This window comes from Sander vitreus, chromosome 22 (genome assembly GCF_031162955.1).
Source record: "Sander vitreus isolate 19-12246 chromosome 22, sanVit1, whole genome shotgun sequence".
Classification (NCBI taxonomy): Eukaryota; Metazoa; Chordata; class Actinopteri; order Perciformes; family Percidae; genus Sander; species Sander vitreus.
In genome coordinates, this window is record NC_135876.1 from 12,619,189 (window position 1) to 12,637,408 (window position 18,220).

At 39.3% G+C, this 18,220-nt stretch overlaps 1 protein-coding gene across 2 annotated transcripts in view; it reads right to left on the reverse strand.

The window, feature by feature from the left end:
* The window catches only part of myripb (myosin VIIA and Rab interacting protein b), a 124,811-nt gene extending 108,685 nt beyond the window's left edge, over positions 1-16,126 (reverse strand). For both annotated transcript variants that reach the window (XM_078280969.1, XM_078280968.1), the window contains exons 1-2: positions 15,972-16,126; positions 6,140-6,339 (exon numbers count right to left, since the gene is read on the reverse strand). In XM_078280969.1, the coding sequence (XP_078137095.1) occupies positions 6,140-6,249 (110 nt within the window). In that variant the 5' untranslated portion in view covers positions 6,250-6,339; positions 15,972-16,126. The remainder of the gene's footprint in view (positions 1-6,139; positions 6,340-15,971) is intronic.
* Between the last annotated feature and the right edge of the window lie 2,094 nt (positions 16,127-18,220).

Sequence of the window (18,220 nt, forward strand, 5' to 3'; positions counted from 1 at the left end):
CATAACCGCCACCAACTGTCAACACGCACCGGATACCGACAAAACAAGAACCCACTCTTAAAAACATCTCTCCATAGTGCTGTGGTTGTCAAAAACGTAACATGGTAAAGTGATAGGATTTACGGAACCTGAGGTAACTGAAGTTAGAGGTGTTACTAATAACATTAACAATGGTTCCATTCTATTCAAGTGTCTCAGTAACTCCTAACAGTGTGACAGTTCAATTTATTCATTACACCTGTGCTTTTCCTACTATGAAAAAAGGCCTATAAAATGTGTAGTAGTCCCGCCCAACAGGTGAAAAAACCTAACAGGAGAGTCAGGGAGATGTCAATCAAGCACAGTGTAAACACTGAAGTCCTGAGAAGAGGTCTAATCAGACAACATATGTAAGTGAAAACCAAGTGTAGGTGCATTAAGGGTGTGGAGGGCCTTTAATGGCCCTGACACACCAAAGCCAGACGTCTTTTGAAAGTGCTGTAGAGTGGTGTGTCGTCAGCATAAAATGATATTAGTAACATCTAATAGTCCCAGGGGTAGAATTTAGATAAGATAAGAAAAAGAACACACCCTTTAAGCACTTCATACTACAGCCTAGCAACATTAGATATCTCATCATTAATGGCCACTGATGATGGTCTACTGTATATCTGACACATCAGATATAGACCAATAAGGACCATGTTCAGACGGAAGCCCACTCTCGATGCATTGTATCTCTTTATTGAGAGTCTTTATCTAAACTTGGAAAATCTGATTGGTTAAACACCACACTAAAGCCTTTAAACCTGTATGTTCTTATATAATATACATAATAATAATAATAATAATATACAACATGATAATAAAAAGTCCCTCACACAGTGATAAAAGCATGAAACTGCAGATACATCATAAACTAGCCCACATTGAAACTTTAGGTGAACTAAAAAACTGTGTAGATTGCCCCTAACTTATAGCTGTGCGCATCACTTTATTTACATATTTATTACAGTTCCGCATTTATGAGACAGAAGGTAATATCATTTAAGTGTTTCGCATTTCTTATTATTCAGCATGGAAGAAAATTAAAATGGAGCATTTAAAGTGCCAGCTGAGGCTTATAAACTATCCCATGAATCCATCAACAGGGTAATTTACAACTCTGCAGGGCTGACTTCATTCAAGGAAGAAAAACAAATGTCAGCCATGCATGGAAGCGATAAAACCCACAGGGAGAGAGCTTTCTGCTGAAACACTCAACCACCATCTGCTGTACGCATGCTTTCATATTCCTATTCATATACTGTAAACGTTTTACATTTCATATGAAAGGCAAATTGGTTTTCTCTCTCTTTCTGTAACCTGATTGGTTACACAAAAGCCAATGCACAAGCATTCAAGACAATAGTTCAACAACACAGACTGACCAAGGACATGTCCTTGTTCTTTAGAGGAAATGGAGTAACAGCATTTAGTAGTAGTGACCAGTACTTGTATGTTCAAGTATATCAGAGTTGGAACATGCATGCACTACTCTTCAACAAGGAAATATTCATTTATAAAAACAAAATCTATTGATTCTGGATTGTAGAAATATTCTGATAAATAATAAGAAAGTAGAAAGATGGTTTTCTTGTTGTGTTACTGAAAACTGTAAACGGTAAAGGAAAATAGGGCTGCAACTCAAGTCACAAATAATTCCTTTGGCCTGTAAAATGTCCGAAAATAGTAAAAATGTTCAAGGCAATGTCTTCAGATTGCTTGTTTTGTCTGACTAATAAAACCAGCAAATATTCACATTTCAGAAGCTGAATCCACAAAATTCTTGCCATTTTTGCTCAAAAAAGAAACAATTAATGATGATAACAATTCATCATCGATCAAAATTCAAAATTGTTGCCAATTAATTTTTGTGTCAATTGATTAATTAATTTTCTTACCTTATTTACCCAATTATTGTATTTAAGTGCAACTTTGAAATATCTATTTATATATATATATATATATATTTTTTTTTTTTCTTTTTTTTTTTTCTCCATTTTCTGATTTTCCACGGTTTACTTGTCTTTGTATTGCACTTTTTTATTCCTCTGCACTCTGCCAGCAATAGTTGCTAAATAATTTGTTGCTAAAGATCCAATACACAAAACATATTGTCGGCTTATGAAATATGATGCGTTGTTTAGATTAGACCACACGGTGATTACAACTGGCTGGACATCGATCTCCAAGATTAAAATGCTTTTTACAAATGAATGCATGAATGAAATTCTGAAAGGGGCCAATCTGTATAATGAGTACTTCTATTTTTTTTATAGAATATATAGTAGTATATTTTGCTGATAATACTTCTGTACTTTAATATTCAAGGCAGGACTTTTACTTGTATTAGAATATTTGACCAGCCTAACTTTAGTTAAAAGTTTTTCCATTACTGTGAAAAAATTACAAAAAGAGTGTGACACGTGTGACGAGCGCTGATGCTGAGGGCAACATGGCATCATGACTTTGCGTAAACATACAGGCCACTTTCCTAAAGCTAAATGGCGTGTTATCTGTACGCATTTTGAGCTATCCACGTGTATGTCTACGCTGTATACATACACATACACGCGTTGCCACGTGCCATGTTATCGCGAGAACGTGCCGTACTATCATGAGAACAACGTCACACACATGTAAAAAGGTTGGGTTTAGGGAAAGAACATTGGGAAAGGCTTTAGTAACACTAAAAAAAATGACAAAAACACGACGGTGACCAACGTCACACGCTTAGGAAAACAATAAACGGTTGGGTTTAGGAAAAGAACATTGGGGAAGGCTTTATTAAAAAAAGAAAGAAAAAAAAAGAAAACGGTTGTTAAACGCCACACGCGGGGCACGATCCCGCCTCTCCTGGGTGAAAGTCCTGTGTTTTACCCATCCACGGACCTCCGTCCTTTCATACTACTCGCTACGGCAAAAATTCACATGTAATGGAGGTAAATGGAGGCCAAACGGCGTTGATAAACACGCTAAAAAACGATTGTGTCTTCATAACACGCAAAAACGGCATACGAATTGGCATGTCATACATACGCCACTTAGTGAGATTAGTCTGCCGAGGGAGTCGAGTCATCAATTAGGTGTTCAGGAGGCACTGCCTGAAGAAACACACAACATCTAACAGTAAAAACAAATTGAAACAAATAAAGAAGGAAAGAAATCATTATTATCAGCTGTGCGATTGTGTAACACAAAAGTTTAATCTGCTGAAACAATCTAATTCGAGTCAGTTTGCATCTAATATGTACTTTGGAAACTTCGCTTTTAAAACATTTAACAAGTTGCAATAACTCAATAAAGCTACAAACTCAGAGCCTGATTGCTTTTATGAAGAAATGTTGCCTTATCAATGTCTACCTGCTACTACAGTACATCAACATTAATGTGCTCATCTTTTTTTGCAGTAAACAGCAGTAATAACAGCCTGAGAGGCATACATTATTTTTGATCATTCATGACAGCTTGGTGGGAGAACATTTTACAGCCCAGTAATTTGGGAATACGTCTTTGCTTTGAAACAGATTCTGGGAAAAGAGTTCAAGCAGCGCAGACCAACGGCTGCTTTTTTGGTTTGTGGAGCAACTTTGCTCCTCAGAGTACAGCTAAGATGTTTAGTGTTCTGAGTACAGCAGCCTAATCACTCGTGGCATCCAGTCAAGATCACAAAACCACTGAGGATCACCGTGCACATCTGAAGAAAGACATCAAATCTCCACAACAAAATAGCTGATGCTGGGGCCTGGTAGGTAGTCAAAAGAGCATTTTTGTGCAATTATAGGGTACAACCACACTTAAAACACGGCAGCAAACATATTATACATACACTGGAGTTTTAATACTAAAACTTCCCCCTGTAGTCCTGCTGAAACAACACAAAGCACGCACACTGATCTGACCAAATGTGATGGCCAAACCCCCATGGAGGCCTGTCACAACCGAACCGAATCCCCTCTGACTACAGGCTGTCACAAGGAGGGGAGGGATGGAGAGAAGGACAAGGAGGTGAGGAGGAGTAACATGCCAGCACTTGTCGCATGTTAAGTAAGAAGCTGTGACACCGGAGCAGAGTCTTGAGGCCCGAACCGACTGACTCCCACAGACCGATCACAAAACAAGCATCTTCCTTCTTACAGCCCGACTGTGCAAAATTGAATTATTTAAAAAAAATGGCACAAACGTACAAAAAGTCTTTGAATTTCTGGCCATCCTCAACTGTTTTAAACTTTGAAATGAACAAATATTTTGGTTCTTTCAGGGTGAACGTTCCAGGGGTCGTATCAGGAAGGAGGTTTAACAAACTCTGAGTCTAACCCTGATCTGTGAGTTGATTTACCCTGAGATGGGAAACTCTTGAGTTTTCGGTTCCAGAACAGCTGATTTGAGTTGGTTCAATCAACTCAGAGTAGGTTCACTCGGAGTTAAGCGCGTGCACCGCCACAATAAAAAGGCAGCATGAATGGAGCCATGATACGCCGATTCACCATGGTAACAACCACAAACAAACGGGTCGGTGGAAATACTCATGCACACATACAGCGAGTTTGAACATGTATTTCGTTAAAAAAGCAACACAGCAGCTGCTGCACAATAGCGAGAATTGGTGTGGGAGAAAATTGCTGCAAGAGTAAATGCGTAAGCTCTAATATAGTGTATTAATTTCATATTTAAATCACAGGTAACCTATAATATTACTGGTGAAAACTGGCATGGTAGTAGGCTACACCTATAATTTCATTTAGGTGCAATCCTCCAGGCGAAAAAGTAAACTACTACTAATCCCATTCTGAGGTTGCAGCACCATCATTAACAGAATTATGATTTACAATCATTTATTTCTTTTTAATGTCTCTTACTGGTTTGTGTTCAGGGAACTCTATATAAATGTTTAAAACATGTTCCAGAGTGAGTCACATTCTTCTGACGGCTCTGCAGCAGCTTTACTAATATGCTCCTCATCACCAATGTTGTAAAGAAAACTGCCGTTCGCAAAAAAACAATGCAACACAAATAATGTGCTGGGATGTAGAGCATGTCCACGATGGGTGACGTTAGCAATATGATGACGGATAAGGTTATGTAGGCTACATAACTGATAGACTGGGAAGAAAAACGATACAGCTCAAATAGGTAGTTATCTGGAAATGAAAATGCATCTAATCGAGGCCTCAATATCATCTACCGACGTATGTTTAACTCTCTGCGAAGTAATACAGCTTCTTCATCAACAGGATCGTCGACAAAAGGAAATGCCATGTTCGGAACACAAACGTTTTATAGTCTGCCTAACATAGTTAATAAACCAACACTGTTTTTTTTATTCATGCCGATAACAAATGTGCCTGATACAGACTGAATGAATGAGGAAATGAAAGAGTGCTGTGTCAGAGGGAGGAGACTGAGAGAAACTCAAGGTTTCTTGAAGAAAACCTGCTCCCGACCAGGTTAGGTTCACAACCTCAGTTACCATAGTAACTGACTCTGAGGTTAAGTTACCTCTCTTTCTGAAACGGGCTGGAGTTACCCCTCTCTCTCAGGTTTGATTAACCTCCCTTTCTGAAACAGAAAACCCAGAGTTTCCCTCATCTCAGGGTTAACAAACTCAGAGTTTTCACTAAACCTGCTTTCTGAAACGGTCCCCTGAACAGGTTTTATTCTAACTTAACCTCTAAACCCACAAAATAATGTTTGTTCTTTGGAAGTACAACGTGGTTACTAATGTAGTAAGCTAGCCAGATGCTAACATTGGCAGCTTACATTAGAGCAGATAAACACACAATTTAATCCATTCCTTACACCTTTTCACTCGTTTTCTGGTCTTGTCAATACATTATATATAATATTTAATAATTATTATTTATCGTAAAGTAGAAAGAGCAATGTAGCCTATATGAGGACGTAGAAGGGAGATTTGAACATAAATTTGAACTCTTGACAATATATAGTAAGTGTCTTTGTCAGCTAAGCCAGCTGGACACAACTATATCTGGTCATATTTACTCACAGGCGAATGTCATCCTTTTTATCAGCTCCACTCAAATCACCCTGAATGTGTCGCCTTAAATGTGTAAAAATACTCCAAAAAAAAAGCACTGGCAGGGGAATCCCATCTCACCTCAGCCTCTCTTCCTCCTTCTTTCGCAGCTTCATGTCACGCTGGACAACTTTCAAAACATGCTCCGCCTCGTCCTCCGTCAGGCCAGACAGGTCCAGTTTCCGGCCCATCGTTCCTGGCCTCGCTACGCTGAGCTGCTGGTCCAAGAGGGGAGGACGAGGAGAGGCACTGCTGCTCTGGGGGCCGAGGCTGAGACAACCCTAGAGGAAGAACAGAGGGATGGAGACAGGGATGGAAAGCTGAACATTAATATGCATTTGACATTTGACTTGTCCGAGTGTCTTAAGGAACTACTGTACACCTGGTATTCAGTAATTTATGACTTTCATCAATCTCTATTAGCTAAGGAATTACAACATTAATAGGACTCTGGCACAGCTTATAGTGTAATGAACAGAAAACATAAAACTCCAAAATCCAACATACTGTAAAGAAACCAAAATATCACTATGCAAATAATGCTGCAATGTTTAACTTTATGACTTGTGAACAAAATATAGCCTACTGTGGCACTACAGTTGTTGCTTGACTGCAGCATGATCTCTTGAGTAAGGCTGTGTATTGGCAAGAATCTGGCGATACGATACGTATCACGATACATGGGTCACGATTCAATATATTGCAATATATTTCGATACTGTGCATAAGGCGATATATTGGCATTTTTTAAAAGTATAATTTTAGAAAAACTAATATTTAAAAAAAGACATGATGTGCACAAAAGTCAAAGAAGTTTACTTTAGGTAAACAATTCAGTACACAGAAAATCAAACTGCCAGTTTGGGATAGTGGTTCACAGGTTCTTAGTGAGCAAATATTTATATGCTAAAGCAGGCCAAAGTTCAGCCATAGCTACATTGTTAGCTTCTAGCAAAAAGTCAGGCACTGCTAGGCACTGTTAGGCAAGGACACTAGTGGTGCGTCTCAGCATAGCCATCTAGCGGTAGGGGGTTTAAACACAACATAAATGTGAACCACTGTCTTACATGAATATTTTTGCATGTAAACTTAAAAAAAAATTTTTAAAAAAAAATTGATAATGCGTTTCTGAAAATCGAAATAGTATTGTTAAATAAAATATAGCGATACTCCAGTATATCGATTTTTTCTTACACCCCTACTATTGAGCAGCTGAAAATTGGATTAAAACCAGAGTTTAGTGGATGGAAAAATTGACCTTTTTACTGTTTTAGGTCATTACTAATGTGATACGTAACAGTATGTTAACCAAGATAACAAATACTGCCCTCCCTATACCAAAAATAGGGCAGGGCATCATCAAAGTCATTAAGAGTTATCTATCAGTCAATACATTTGTATTAATCCCTAACCTTGTGCATGATTCATCATAAAGCAGAATGTTGATGTCAGATAAGCACACAGAAAAAGAGTCACCTGGTTTAATGACATGATCCAGCCAAGTCTCGTAAAGTCTAGTGAATTTAAATATTTCAAGTAGAAAACTTTGACAGCTCTTTCTTTTATAAGCCGCTAGCACGGCAACACAATTCAACAGCACCACGAACTACAGCCTCGAATGACAATATAATATCATCAATCTATGCAACTGTGTACAGTAGCTTTACTCTCCACATCATAGGCATTCAAATCACATTTTCTTTGCATACAGCATACAAGGCAGGCAGGTAGCTGCGAAGTCTGTCTAGTGTCAACAAACACGGTAGTTACAGGATGACAGATGTCACGTTAAGGTATTTTCTCTGCTTTGGAACGGGTCATCCTGTCTGGTATGAGGAACAGTGGGTGTGTGCTCTAATGTAAACATCCTGTATTACACTTGGCTGCAATCCAGCCGCAAACCTCACATTATCTAGGGCATTTTCCTTATCCATATAAGATATTCAGCTATACAGCATTATAGTGAAATCATGTATGGACTTTTCTGATAGTGGACCTTTGGACCACACTGTAATATTCATATTTTAAAGTTAGGGGGTGACACATGTAAGGAAAAGAAGTGCAGAAAGGGTGAGAGACCAAGGGCCAGCCCATAAAACTAAAACAAAAGAATGATGGGAGGAAGAGAGAAACAGAGACAGATGAGTAGATGGACAGAAGGAAAAGTCCATTAACTGCAGCGTGGAAACAGGATAGGAGAGCACTGGCAGCGGAGAGAGAGCAATGATGACTCAGAAGGCCAGACAATTATGTCCGTTCTATTATTGGGCCAATAGCTTCATCGACAGAGCGTCTCTCCTCTCGCTCAGCACATCACTTATTCCTCCAGTTCAGCTCTGGGCCTGTCTCATGACAGACTGCTGTTGAACTTTGTTGAATTTTACATTCTAAATACAGAAAACCAAATTGAGCTGATGATCCTGCTTCTGTACGCCAACAAGTCATGTTTCATGTATTGCAAAGACACTTTTTAATATTATCGATTACTGCTGGACTTCCTGGAGCATACATGCAATAAAATAAACCTCACTTCATTTGTCTAAAATTTAAGAGTGTTTGTCATTTTGATGAAAAGCTTCAGGGAAACCAGAGGAATGTTGTTTTTTTGAGTTATCATTTTATTTCATACTTACAGATATCTCCATCAGAAGCTTTTATGAGTCATTTGTATCAGTGGGAATATAAAACCCACAAGGGCAAAATACAAGAAAAGGACAGTGTGAGAAAGAGCTTTTGTCACATTCTCAGCTACAGTGGAAAAAAAGCTGTAAAATCTCTCAGTCTCCGATATTTGGTATCATACAGTGTAAATACAGACTGTCACAATGCCATTCACAAATGCTCCTCATTCAACCGTTGTGATAAGAGACCTTACCTCGCCTCTGGAAAAGCTACCCAGTCTGACAGAATCACATATTATACACACATACAGTACATACTCAGGCTCATGTGGACGTACATGTGCCAGACTGATCCTACATATCACAGGCAATGGACTATATTGCCTGAGACTTCAATTTTGCGGAGCTCTTTACATTTTACAGTATTCATTTGTGTGTTCTAGTATGAACTAGAAGTAATTTGGGAAACACAAATACTAATACAAAGATAAGCAAGAATGCCTCTGGTGTAAAAACTTGTCACCCTAGCTTTATTGTATTAGTAAGCAAAAGTATCAAAATCAATGTACAACTCACTAATACCACTCATGTCTATTCAGTATATTCAATATGAAGCTACAACCAGCAGCAGCTTAGCTTAGCAAAGCATAAAGACTGGAAACAGGGGACGTTACGTTATATCTTGTTTGTTTAAACTGTACACCTAAAGTGTGAAAAAGACAAGTTGAGGTAAAATACATACATATATATATATATATATATATTTTAGGGCTGTCAATCGATTAAAAAATGTAATCTAATTAATTACATACTCTGTGATTAATTAATCGCATACATAATTAACGGTGCCAGAACCGATACTTTTTAAGAAAGTAAAAAAAGAAAAGAAAAAAAAGGGTACTAAACAACAGTTGGTGACAAAAACAACCACCAGATGGGAAAAGGACATTTACAATAACTGTATTTTATCTACAGGCTGTAGTTTACCAGTTTCATTGAATGCACAGTCAAACTTTACACCGTTCAGCGTTAGCTGTCAGGATTTTAACCGTGTTTAATCCAGCTACTAGCTAGCAGTTGGCTAACGTTAGCTGCTGTCGAGTATAGTGTTAACTAGCGTCACGTGCAGCGGTGTTTGTGTTGTCTGTTTCAGAGCATCAGAGAGAAGCGCAGACATATCAGTGGCAGCCGATTTTGTTAGCCAGGGTTGGCAGGAAGAAGATTTTTACAAGTAAATGATCCAATTAATGATCCAGGCAGAACATTCTCGTCTCCCTCCTTCATTTTACAGTTGAATGGTGGCTAGAACGGCTCCGGGTCAAACGTCAATATGGAATGGATTAATCTGCGTTATTTTTTCTCAGATTAATTAAATGGAAGCATATGTTTTCACACCTGAAGATTCACTCTCTTGGTCTCAAATTATTCCGTCTTCATGACGAAGCAGTATCTCAGCTAATTTTAGAGTGAAATTTCCCAGAAAAAAAGTATCATTAGCATTGCAATGTACAGCTTCATTTCTTGCAAAGAACCCATTTTCACAACTTCTCAGCCCTTTCAACACCAAAATGCATTTGTCTTCAGTCCCCGTCTCTCCTAATGTATAGAGGAGGTTAATGCACCACTACTGTATGGCCATTATTGTATAGCCACAAGGGAAGGCAATTATCCAGGCCTTCTTTTTATAGTGAGTGGTGTCAAGGACGGGGATGGAGCATCATTTATGTCTGCGCCTGAGTGTGTGCTTCGGTGACGCACATACTTTGGGGCAGCCAGCAACTGTACACAGACAATCCCTTTTCAACACACACACACACACACACACACACACACACACACACCTCGGCAGAAAAGGCAGTTGGACTGATCAGTCTCCCAGAGTTGGTCAGAAAAGTGCCTCGGAACACACCAAAGCGACGAGACGTAATACTTCTCCATAACAGCAGGCGGCGCTAATCTGTATTGTCGCCCAAAAAAGAAAACTAGCAGCTGATTGGACGAACGCGTCACGTGGGTCAGGTTTCTCCGGAAATTCAAAGACAGACTGTCGTGGCGGCTTGTTCAGAATACGATCTCATATTTTACTAAAATAGTTCACCGAAACGCGTTTCTGAAAACATTTTAAGCGAGAAATAGGCCATGCAGTTGCTGAATCTGTCTTCATTTCAGATCGACAAAGTTAGTTCAGTTCAGTTTAGTCAGTTTAAAAGATTTTTGTCAGATTTTGAGAGACTCTAGTCACGCTCATTCTGCTCCCCGTTTCCGGGTTAGCACTCTACCAATCAGATGGGTCATTTGAGTCCAACTGCCGGCAGTGCCTGCCCCACCAATTATACATGTCAAATCGGCCAAAATGAAGGCCGATGGCCCCTCGGACGGATGACGGCATGGAACACACTGAATAGACTCGAGTCACTGACCTCGCCAGACTGTCCGACGGCCGATTATCGGCTCGGTGTGTAATAGGCTTAACACACTCTGGCACAGATGAGCTATCAGTCTATACACAGTGGAAAAGAGAGTGGGCTATTCCAACAGACAAACGCTCCATAAGTGACACTGATTGGAGTATGTCTCGGTGGTTCAATGCTTCACCAATTGTGTTCAGCAGTCTCAGACAAGAGAGGTTGTGGGTTAAACTGAACACCATCTTGGTAAGCTAAAGTAGAAGTGAGCTGTCTCCGATCATCAGTACAATTGACCTGTATGTGTGCATGCCCCAGCAAATACAATTTATCCAACTCTATCGCCAAACAAGAATGTCAATATTAGACTGCAATATTAGATTCTGCAAGCTTACGTTCGGTGCCAACATTTAGTAAATTCTTGCTTTCTGCAATATCTACGCATGACAACAACAGTATAGAGTTATGTTTAGGGAAAGATAGTGGCTATGGCAAAAGAAATATGATTAATATTAGGTAATGAAAACTGTAATGCAAACATTAACTGCAGGTCTGTGACAGTAGGCGAACCCAGGTCTCCGGTCTACATGAAAGCCATCCACCACCTAAATCTCCACACCCTTACTTTCCACCTCGCTACATGATGGCTAAACTATTTCCTGCATTTGGAAAGAACGTTGGCATTGGACATAAATCTTGCCCAACATGGACATAATTCCTGGGGAAGCTGGGCTGATGTATCACAAACATTTTCTGCACACAAAGGAATTTCATCAAAAATTATGTTTTAATGGTTGAGCCATTCAGAACACGTGCTTTTGCACAAAATGTTAACAGCTACTATGGACATATCTAAATAAGCACACTCATTTATGTACATATGTCACGCAATTGTTTAATACTTAACAGAATTCTACAAAATAATCAGTTCACACAGAGACCATGGTCTTCTTTAGCATTCTCTATGTTAATAACAAGAGCAGGCAATAGCAAAGGAAACTGCCACAATGTTCATGTTTTCTATGCTACTAGTTTCAAGTACATTTTTAGAATAACTGACTGCACCAAGGAGAGGGACATAGTTTCACTAATAATGTTTATTTTGCAAATGGCAATAAATCATTTTAATTCTTTTGGTGTTATTGGAATAATTAACACTTCAAAATCAACAAAAACCTTCACACTAAACTGAAAAAGGCAGTTTTTAGCAGGTGCTGCTGTTTTGTTAATTTTACAGAAAGAAACACTGCAAACATAATAAAAAGCACTGTTGTTATTAGATGAGAAGCCTACGATCAAAATGATGAACTTACTGTTTAACGCAGGACACTATTTTCATGTTGTGGTCAATTTTGAGATTTTGGTCTATTTTGCTTCCATGTCTTCTCTTTTTCTAATGGAAATATAACTTCCAAAATACATATTTAGATGGTATTTGTTTTAGGCGGCATCTGTAGATTTCTTCTAAATGAATCTGCATATTTAAACATAACATTTCAGGGGGAAAGTCTCTTGATGTAAGTCATTAACTGGGGAAGTCCTGTGGTGATATGTTTTAGGAATTTTGTTTATCCTATTCACCTGCAGTGCCTGGTCAAATATATGCAAATTAGCCTGCCTACCTGTCAGGGAAGCTGTGCGCAAACAGGAATATATACCGTTTGATGTCTATGTGTACAAGTGTCAAGGATATATTCATACATTCATAAAACCAATATTCAGTGTGTTCTCACTTGTATTTTCAGTAGACTCGTGCTTATCATGGTGGCAACAACTCATTTTACCCCACGAGGGTCTTGTGTTTCACATTATCTTATTTTTAGAGCTTTCAGCGGAAGTAAGGGGGATTAGATGAGTTTGATTTGCTTTGCTATTGTAGCCAGATGCTTGGAAAGGAGTCTTGTAAAACGTTCCTCTGCAGCTCATTATTTTATCAGTTGTAACCTTTGAACAATCCTGATGTGAATTTGTTTTGAAGACAAGCGGTTTACTGTTACGGAGTTGAAACACACTGTAAAAGCCATGTTGTATTGTTTATAGTTTTTGTGTTTAATCACTACACACACCCAACAATTGTTAAATTGTAAAATATAAAAATATAGATTTGGTCACTGTTGTCAAATTTTGACTGGCACTACAATGAAGTGTACCAGTGTTAAACTGTCAGATTACAAGAGTTCAGACTGACACTGCTCAAAAAAAGAGAGAAAGGGGGAGGGGGAGGGAGAGAGAGAGAGAGAGAGAGAGAGAGAGAGAGAGAGAGAGAGAGAGAGAGAATGCTTCAGGGGGAAAATACTGATGCATCTCTCAGGAGAATGAACAGGAACATGTATTTTCCCCAAAGCTCACCATGTGCATCAATCAGCTGTGTCACACTGATATAGATCATCCCAAATACACTCGAACGCGTACAAAAACACCACATCCTCCACCATACTGTAGAGCAGGGGTCTTCAATGTTTTTTAGGCCAAGGACCCCTTAGCTGAAAGAGAGATGAGGTAGGGACCCCCTACTACATATACTGTCTAACATTTTGTTGCATATTAAACTGGGCTGGATGGATGAAATTAATGGATATCATTTATACATCATGTTTTAATGTTAAACATACATGTGCAAAGCACAGTGAATCCTTAGGATGAACTGTATGGCGAACATAGTGGCTACCTTACCTATAGTACGCTTATTTCAATGTATAAATAAAAAAAGAATTTCACAAATAGGCCAATTTATCTTTCCTTTTAATATGTTTAATTCATATTAATGTATATTTTCAGACTTTTAGAAAAAATAAACTTTCAAATGTTTTTTTGACATCATTTGGCAGCCCCCCTGTACATACTCTGAGGACCCCCTGTTGAAGATCTCTGCTGTAGAGCACTTGGTTCTGCTGCCGTTTATCACCTCAGAGAGTCAGCAGTGGATAGGCGGGCTGAGGACAAGGCCCTGTTGAAGCGCTAAAAGGGCAGGTGCAGCCAAGTGCTAAATTAACTGCTTGTTTTAGACACTCTCCATTGGATCAGCGTTTTGTCACAGCCAAAAGGAAGGGGATTGAGATCGACTTCACTGAAGTGAACTGACTTTGCAGATCTGCATTTACAGCCAAAGTATTCTGTGTGATGCATGATTGGGAAATATGTGCTGGAGATTATCCTACACTGTGCTTGAAAGTATATGGGAATAGCTTGCTGTAACTCCTTTACAACCTGAGCTCTGTTTTTGTGTGTGATGGCCTTTCTTTGTCTCTCTGCTCATGTGTCTTTCTACATCCACATGACAGCAGAAACATGGGTGTTCAAGGTATTTTTGCAACCCCAGGATATGAGCAGTATCTGTCAAAATGACATCAAGAGGAGTCATCAGAGAAAAGAGAAGCAACAACAATAGTGGACTACAGGACTGTAGTTTAGCTTTTAGTTAAGGGCACATACTGCATCTCAACTCATGATTAATATTCCTCCAACTGCTCCCCCATCTGACTAGATGTGACGTAAGAAGCCAAGTGTGAACCGGCCAGTCGGCAGTCAGGAATTTAATAACACCAGTCAACCAAGGAACCTCATTCATACCTAACATCCTTAAGGGAAGAGCAGTTACAAACAGCATTAGCATCTGCAAATTAACTAAATGCTTCAAAGAATTTGCATAATATGCAGAATATTGGCCAGTATTGCCTTTATAAAGCAATATCAGCTTGAAACACAATAGATAATATGCACTGACATCACTTTTTTTTATGTGGTAAAACCCTCCTCAATGCCACTGAAGCAAACCGTCTATGGTTGCAGAGGATGGGAGAAAGTGGAAGACAAACAAAGTAATGTCTTGAAAAAGTAAAGTCTATTGAATCAATGAGCTTTATGGCATGTGTGGAGGTTGACATGTGGACTATACACCTTGTTTGAACACATGGGAAGTGCATTTAACCGCACAGAGAGAGTTTAAAAAGGTAATTAAGAGTAGTTTCAAAATAATCTAGGACCTTACGTGAAACTGTAATATATATGCTATATAATAGACTGTGTGCATGTGACAAAGTGTTGAGCACAAACACAAACTCTAAGAATGGGATGTAATTCCGGCTGAGTGATCTCCATTTTTTTCTTGAATGAATCGCTCAGAATAGCAGACTGATTCCTCCAGTATGTGGGTGAGAGTATTCCTGGTGTCTCCCTAAAGAGCTTCCCAAGATAACTGTCGTCAACAGGTGACAGTCATCACCACCAAACAAAACAACAGAAATAAACTGCACTGAGCTTACTTGAGCTAAATGCACACCCACTGCTGCCAAATAAGGATTTTCAGCTTGCAATCCTTTTGGGTTAAAGGTTTTTTTTCTGCAACCATGGCTCTGAGACAAAACGTGGCTTTATGTTGAATAGCTTCAGCTAATGAAACCACTGTCCCTATCCCATAAAAGATGAGTCACATCCTGCACCTGCTGCATCTGGTTTCAGTTTCTTCTCAGCACTCTGGACTGTGTCGAGCTTTGAGGCAAATCTACCTGATTATATACACCTCACATCCCGCAAACAAATGCCGCACTTTCCCTCATTGTAAAACCAGCATTTCATTCAGACTGCCAGTGGCCGACTGCATGATAACATCTGTGTGAAATGCTGCGGTGACAAATGTCAGCTATACAGTATATGGCAGTGAAGCAGGCAGTTAGCAGCAAACGGTGCTGAATAAAGGTGATCAAAGACATTTCACAGAAACGTGCGTTTTCATATCAAGCTATGCACGCGTGCAAACGAGCCTCTAAACCACACACATGTAAAAGCAGCCACCTGTCACCAAGGCTCATGTTCCAATCATTCATCTTGCTCATTCTATCTGGCTAAAATTCACATATTCGCAGTGAGTTGATGTGGAGAATCACTTACACAGGATCAGTGGGTGCCGGATGACCGCCAGTTACAGTCTCTTTCGCGTTATCCCAGATAATGACAAAAATACGCGGAGGGATGCGCCTCAGCAAGTGTAAACTTCCGCGACACCTGTCTGCCTCCAGATACTTTTGGCTTGCCTGACCCTCGGCTAGTCGGCTTATCATCCCCCCCCCCCCCCCAAAAAAAAGCAGCAGACGCAGGCACCGATGAATGGGTGATCACGAGGTTTGTATTACACCGAGGAGAAAGGAGGAGGAGGAGGAGGAGGGAGCACGGCGAGCGAGGTGAGGGATTGGCACCCAACCTTGATACTTCCTGTATTGGTGATAACACAGAGCGGTGTCGGGATGGAACTATGAGGGGAAATCTGCAGGTTGGAAATAGTTATAGGTTGGATAGTTGAGTCTCTCTCTGTGCTTGGCTGATCTGATATCTAATCCCATTTATTTCTGCTGGCACCTGGGCACCCTGTGCTCACAATTTGGCACTGCTGCTCCTGGAGGAGGAGGAGGCACTGTGTTGGCTGGCTCCATTCACAAAGCCAGTCACAGTGCAATTAACCTCGGAGAGATATGAAAACATCCCAATTAATCCATCTCTCAGATTCTCATGTCTGCTATCAAACAATTTAATTGCCTCGCTATATGAATAAGCTGTTTTACTTAACGTCCATATTTCAGTTGAATAAGAAATAACAATGCATTATAAAACAAATTAAAATATACTAAAACAAAAACTTATAGAATAGAGAAATTATAGAAAATAAAAATAGAAATGATCATCTATCTATCTATCTTATAAAACCTGACATAGTCACACCATTATATTACCCTGATTGTGTTTTTGCAGATCCACTTGAGTACCCACTGTCTTCCTGAGTTGTGGTCTGGCAGAGCATCAGAGGAGCTGTTTGTTCTCTTTATTAGTGCACAGCCTTCTGAAAAAAAGGCTGACAGGGGTGTATTGCAAAAACACTATCTGGGCTGTACTTGCTCAACAACTACATTTTAACAAGATAGATTGCAATAATAATATAATACAATATAATAATACGTTAGAGAGATTATAAATCAAGCTGGACTGACGTTGTTTTAGCCGTAGCCAAATAAGGCTGCATTTTACAACATATACTGCCAGGAAAACTTTTCCAAGTCATGTATTGTAAATATTAGACCCTATTTTCACTTGCAAAAACACCACCATGAGTCATTATGGACTTGTGTGCTGGAAACCTGTGTGCCGCCCTCACTCATGTCACACCCTTGATCTACAGAATGTACAGAATCAGTCACAGTGCTGCTGCAGTGGCAAGTCTATATCTCTGTAATCTTAAGTATTTGATTCATATCACAGTTTCAATGTACACAGATAAAACAAACACAAAGTCCATGTAGGCATATTCACACAAATGCTTTGTAAAATTCTTACACAACAAAGATTGGCACAAAGATGAATAGCATCACTCCTTATTCTAATATTTGCTCTGTCTCTCTGTCCTGTCAACCCTGTGCATCTCCTTTTTGCCATCATCCCCGGCCTGAATAGAAGATATTTGGTCCTAAACATTAAGCAGACACTCAGACACACTGGGACGCATTGTTTGCATTAACATAAACTGCTAAAAACTGCAAGATAAGGTCAGGATTATTGTCCATTTTTAATTTCTAGACTTGTAACTTTTCTAAACCTCATATTTTAGACATAAGTACTTTTATACATTTTTCAGCTAAAATGTATAGAAACTTTATTCTACTGTATATATTCTTATAATTAGCCTAGAAATATAAGGTCTGGGCAATTACTGCTAGAAGGTCACAGGCGGGGATTATTCAAATCTTTAACTTCAGCAAATATGACTGCTTAGCGGATGTTCTGTGGTGCACTCAATAAAATGAGTGTGCTTATTATGGTTCAGTGCTCATTGCTTGGAGATTTAAATAACACATGTCTGGACTTTTAAACTGCTGTTTTGCTTGCTTTGTCTGCAAGATGCAGTTAAAGCAGGGAAAACAAACACATTGGAATTATAACCACATATGTTGCTGGTGTAACACAACAAAGGCAAGGTTCACAATGCAGACTTGAACTGAAGGCAGGAGAGAGAAGAGAGGTGAACCCAGCAGATTACAAAAACATGAGGATAGAAAGAGAAGCAACTTTGCATGGACACTCCCAGTACAATCGTAGTCCTCTATTGTAGGTCACTAAGTACTGTAGCTCCAGTGTAGAGTGAGGGGTTATTC